Source organism: Manihot esculenta, chromosome 14 (genome assembly GCF_001659605.2).
Source record: "Manihot esculenta cultivar AM560-2 chromosome 14, M.esculenta_v8, whole genome shotgun sequence".
Classification (NCBI taxonomy): Eukaryota; Viridiplantae; Streptophyta; class Magnoliopsida; order Malpighiales; family Euphorbiaceae; genus Manihot; species Manihot esculenta.
In genome coordinates this window covers 22,320,759-22,325,589 of record NC_035174.2, presented here as the reverse complement: position 1 = coordinate 22,325,589, position 4,831 = coordinate 22,320,759, and the positions used below count along the sequence as shown (strand labels likewise).

Below are 4,831 nucleotides of genomic sequence, written 5' to 3'. Positions count from 1 at the left end.
GATTACACGCTGTTTGGAAGAAAGTATAGTAATAAAAGGTTTTCTATAGTATGGTGTTAGAAGTTAAGATTTTTAATTGTTTTTAAATCTTAATATTTTTTAAATCTTAATATTTTTTTATTATTTAAATTTTTAAAAAAAATATATATATAATAGGATATTTGTTTAAATATATAATAAATTTGTATCCACCATGCCATGCAAAGATAGCGAAGTTCTACCATAAACTAAAGGTGCTGTGTAAAGACTAATTCAAAATTCATAATGCAATGCCTTCCTTAGTAAACACCAGGAAGATCTCACATTATATAAGGATGTGCCTATTGGTACAGGTTTTTAAAGTAAAACTAATCAAAATTTCACGTTTTACTTGGAAAATGAGCTCAACATTGCAATTTCAAAGGCTTCCGTTTAAACTTTTTTCCTTGTTAATTTTCCTCTCATTTAATACAGCATTCCCTTATGATATTATTCCTCGGTTAGATCCTCTGCGTGGCAGAGTCCGACGACTGCCTGAGACATCGGGAGCATCCATGTCAGACGACTTCCAGACTTTTTATTATACTCAAACTCTTGATCATTTCAACTATAGGCCTGAAAGCTACACCACCTTCAAGCAAAGATATTTGATCAATTTCAAGTACTGGGGTGGTGCCAATGTTAGTGCGCCAATCTTTGCATACCTTGGAGCAGAAGCACCAATTGATAATGATCTAGCTTTTATTGGATTTCTCACTGAAAATGCTGCCCAGTTCGGTGCTCTTGTGGTGTTTATAGAGGTATACGATACACAAAAGCTAGCTTCTCTTTTTTCTCTTTTGGATATTTTTTTTGTCAATTGCTTTAACAAGTGTCAGACTCAATATACCATAACTCTAAAGAATTATTGGGTACTGCTAATGGATTTGCCATCTTTCTTTTGGCATATGTAGCACCGATTTTACGGGAAATCTGTACCATTCAGATCATTTATAAAAGCTCTAGAAAATGCAAACCTTCGTGGCCATTTCAACTCTGCTCAAGCTTTAGCAGATTATGCTGAGATTCTCATTTATTTAAAGAAGAAATTATCTGCCCCATATTCTCCTGTAATAGTCATTGGAGGATCATATGGAGGAAGTAAGTGACTGCTTTTCCTTTTCTTATAAAACCAGTTAAATTATTTACATCTTGCTATCGTTTTGTTTAATCTACTTAACCATTTTTTAGAATTACTTATATTATTATTTTACTTCCTTGGCTTAGTGCTGGCTTCATGGTTTCGGCTAAAGTATCCCCATGTTGCCTTAGGAGCTCTGGCATCATCAGCTCCACTCCTTTACTTTGATAACATCACACCGCAAGATGCTTATTTTTGGGTTGTCACCAAGGATTTTAGGGTAATACAAACCAACTTAAACATTCTTTAGCTTACAAGTCTCTCTTCAGTAAACATACAAGAAAATGTTTTGACTCATAAGTTAATATCAGTTTTACATTAATATCAGTTCGACGAGCATAATATTTTAAAGATCAATTAAAACTTGATTTGGTAGAAATTTCAGGTTTGATTCTGTTTATAATTTGGTCCATTGAATGCTTAACTATAGAGTCATCAATTTTTATTCTAGTATAATTTTTGTTAAAAATCGCAATCGAAATTAATTTTTCAGTTGATTAATTTTTATGAATCATATATGAAACTAAATTTTAACATTATTTTAAATAATTTTAATTTTTTAATTTTATTTTAACTTTAATTTCAGTTTAATATTTTTGCGAACAAAATTAAATATTTTTACGTTTATTTTATAATAATAAATAATTAAAATCAAAATAATAATAAAAATAATTATTTTAATATTTAAATAGTAACAATTTTAATATTAATATATATTACATACAATTCTCATTAAAAATATTATGTTATTTTATATATAGTATTATTAATTATATTATTTTAATTAAAAATACATGTGTAATTTTTTTGTCTCATATATTTCATATATAAAGTTATATTATATATATATTATTAATATGTAAATTCGCTCCTATAATTTGAAATTATAAATTAATTAATATATTTATGACTAAAATAATATATATATATATATATATATATATATATATATATATATATATATATATATATATATATATATATATATATATATATATATATATATATATATATATATATATATCAATAATCTGTACATTCAGATAAAATAAATTATAATTAACTAATTAAATTAATTATATTATTAGAAACTTTAATAGTAATCTTATCAAAATTATCAAAGATTTTGCAAGAAATAATTTATATTAAAATTATTTAATTAACTATTGAGAATTTTTTTTCCCTTATTATTTGTTTTTTGTTTATTTTAATTAACTTCAAAATATTTGTACTTTTTAATTAATAACTATTTTTTAAGAATTTAATTTAATATTAAGTATTAATATTTAATATATTTATAATTAATATTAAAAAAATTTATTATATTTTTTTGTTAATTTTTGAAAAAGCAAGAGTGTTTATCATAATTTATATATTTTAAATGGTAAATTTATGTAAAATTTAGATTTTAAATATTCTGAAAAATATTAATAATAGTATTTAAAAAACATTTTCAATGTAATAAAAACAATTGTTATTTATAAGAATAAATTTATGTTTAGTTTACAAATCATAATAATGAAGGAGGAATTAAATTAATTTAAATTTATTATTAATTTATTGAAAATGAAAGAATTTAAATTGAATCCCATTATCTTGAAAATTTTTTTCCAAATAAATTTTTTTATGAATAGTAATGAATTGATTTTTTTTTTTTTTTTTTTTTTTACAAAAGTTTCATCCAAAATAAGGTGAATATGAGTCAATTTCTAAAATTTGCAGGAAGCTAGCGAGAGTTGCTACCAAACTATACGGAAATCATGGGGTGAAATTGATAAAGTGGCTTCACAGCCAAATGGTCTTTCAATTCTTAGCCAGAGATTCAACACTTGCTAGTAAACACACAACTTCCTCTCAATTAATCTGCCATAATAGATTTTCTTGTTTGGATTAGTATGCTCAATATGAACTAAAGATACATTTTTCTTTTGTCCCCATGGCAGTCCCCTCAAAGATCCTTCAGATCTTAAAGAATTCTTAATCTCCATATACGCTGATGCAGCCCAATATGATGCACCACCAGATTATAGAGTTACTATGATATGTGACGCCATTGATGAAGGTCCTTTTGGGAAAGATATTCTCAGCAAAATATTTGCAGGTGTTGTTGCCTATTCTGGTACTAGTCCATGCTACGTAAATCCACACGAGACTCCAACTGAATCAGATTTGGGATGGGAATGGCAGGTAAAAACAATCATACGTTTTCTTTTCTACCCTAAATCCAACCCACAGCTGTCAACTCAAGACACAAAATATATGTGTAAAATTATAGACATGCAGTGAGATGGTGATCCCACTAGGCATAAGCAACAACTCCATGTTCCAGACTGATCCTTTTACAGTAAGCAGTCGTATCAAGCAATGCAAAACGGAATTTGGTGTCGTACCTAGGCCTCATTGGATCACCACATATTATGGAGGCAACGTAAGATTTATTATTATATTAATTAAAACTCATTGATAATTCTTTTGTTTTTTTTTTTTTAAAAAAAAAAACCAAACTCTTTTGATAGAAACGTCAAGCTTTTGTGGTGGTTAAGCTTTACTAATTATATCAAGTAATTAATTTCAGGATATAAAATTAATTCTCCAAAGGTTTGGCAGCAACATTATCTTCTCCAATGGACTTAGAGATCCTTACAGTAGTGGCGGGTATATACCAACACAAATTATATTTGACTAATTGTGTTATTGGATTGGTTTAATTTGATTTCTACTTGTAAATGTGACAGGATACTGGAAAACATATCTGATACGGTTCTTGCCGTCTACACAGTCAATGGTACGTGTAATGCATGATAATAAATGAGAAATTTATTATTTAATTTTTAAATATTATTATTATTAATAAATTAGTCATAACATTTTTAGAATTTCATTAAAATATCAGTCTTTTTTTATATCGACAAAATAGTCTTTTCATTCTATTTTTCATTAAAAATAGATGAACAATAAAAGAGAAAATTTTTGAAATTCAATTTTATCCTCAATAAATTCTTTTATTCAGTTTTTAAATATTGTCATTATTAACTAGTTAGTCTTTATATTTTCAGAAATCTATTAAAATATCTTTATTTTTTTTCGGTCAACGAAGTATTCATTTCTTCTCCTTGTTAAAAAAAATGGAATACCACCATTTTTTGCATTAGTATGTTAAATTGATTTAGATACAGCCAATTAATTAATTGATTAATGGGGTTAATATGGCAGGTTCTCATGCATTGGATGTGCTTAGAGCAGAAGCAACTGATCCGCAGTGGTTAATCAAGCAACGAAAGACAGAAGTTGAGATAATTAAGGCATGGATTGCTAAGTACTACGCTGATCTTCTTGCCTACAAACATTAGTAAGAATATTCAATGTAATGTTTTCTAAATAAATAAATTCATCAAAATGCAGAAACAGTTCCTTGTGATATATTATATTTTTAAAAGAAAATTATTATTTGGTATTTGTGGTATATAGAAACTTTAGATCTATTTTAATTTTAAAAATTATATTAAAATATACAGAAACATTAGTAAGATTATATTTTTACACAATGATACTAGAAATTTAAGGTGATTCCTAATAGGAATAGATTAAGTAATATGTGTTGTAAAATTAGTTTAGATTTCAAAAGATTTTATAGTCGTTAAACAAATGGAATAAGAACCAGATAACATCAAC

At 26.2% G+C, this 4,831-nt stretch overlaps 1 protein-coding gene across 1 annotated transcript; it reads left to right on the top strand.

Moving 5' to 3' along the window:
* Positions 1 to 377: 377 nt before the first annotated feature.
* On the top strand, positions 378 to 4,607 carry LOC122721802 (lysosomal Pro-X carboxypeptidase-like). Its single transcript, XM_043950728.1, has 9 exons — positions 378 to 779; positions 933 to 1,119; positions 1,246 to 1,379; positions 2,882 to 2,994; positions 3,103 to 3,346; positions 3,435 to 3,587; positions 3,735 to 3,814; positions 3,895 to 3,944; positions 4,373 to 4,607. Exons 1-9 carry the CDS (start codon positions 378 to 380, stop codon positions 4,507 to 4,509), a joined length of 1,500 nt encoding a protein of 499 aa, XP_043806663.1. The 3' UTR covers positions 4,510 to 4,607.
* Positions 4,608 to 4,831: the final 224 nt, after the last annotated feature.

Excerpts from the sequence above, each read along its gene's own strand:
- LOC122721802 (XM_043950728.1), top strand. The coding sequence starts at position 378 with ATGAGCTCAACATTGCAATTTCAAAGGCTTCCGTTTAAACTTTTTTCC. Across the intron at positions 3,588-3,734 it reads CCACATATTATGGAGGCAAC|GATATAAAATTAATTCTCCA; the intron begins GTAAGATTTATT and ends AATTAATTTCAG. Across the intron at positions 3,815-3,894 it reads GATCCTTACAGTAGTGGCGG|GATACTGGAAAACATATCTG; the intron begins GTATATACCAAC and ends TAAATGTGACAG.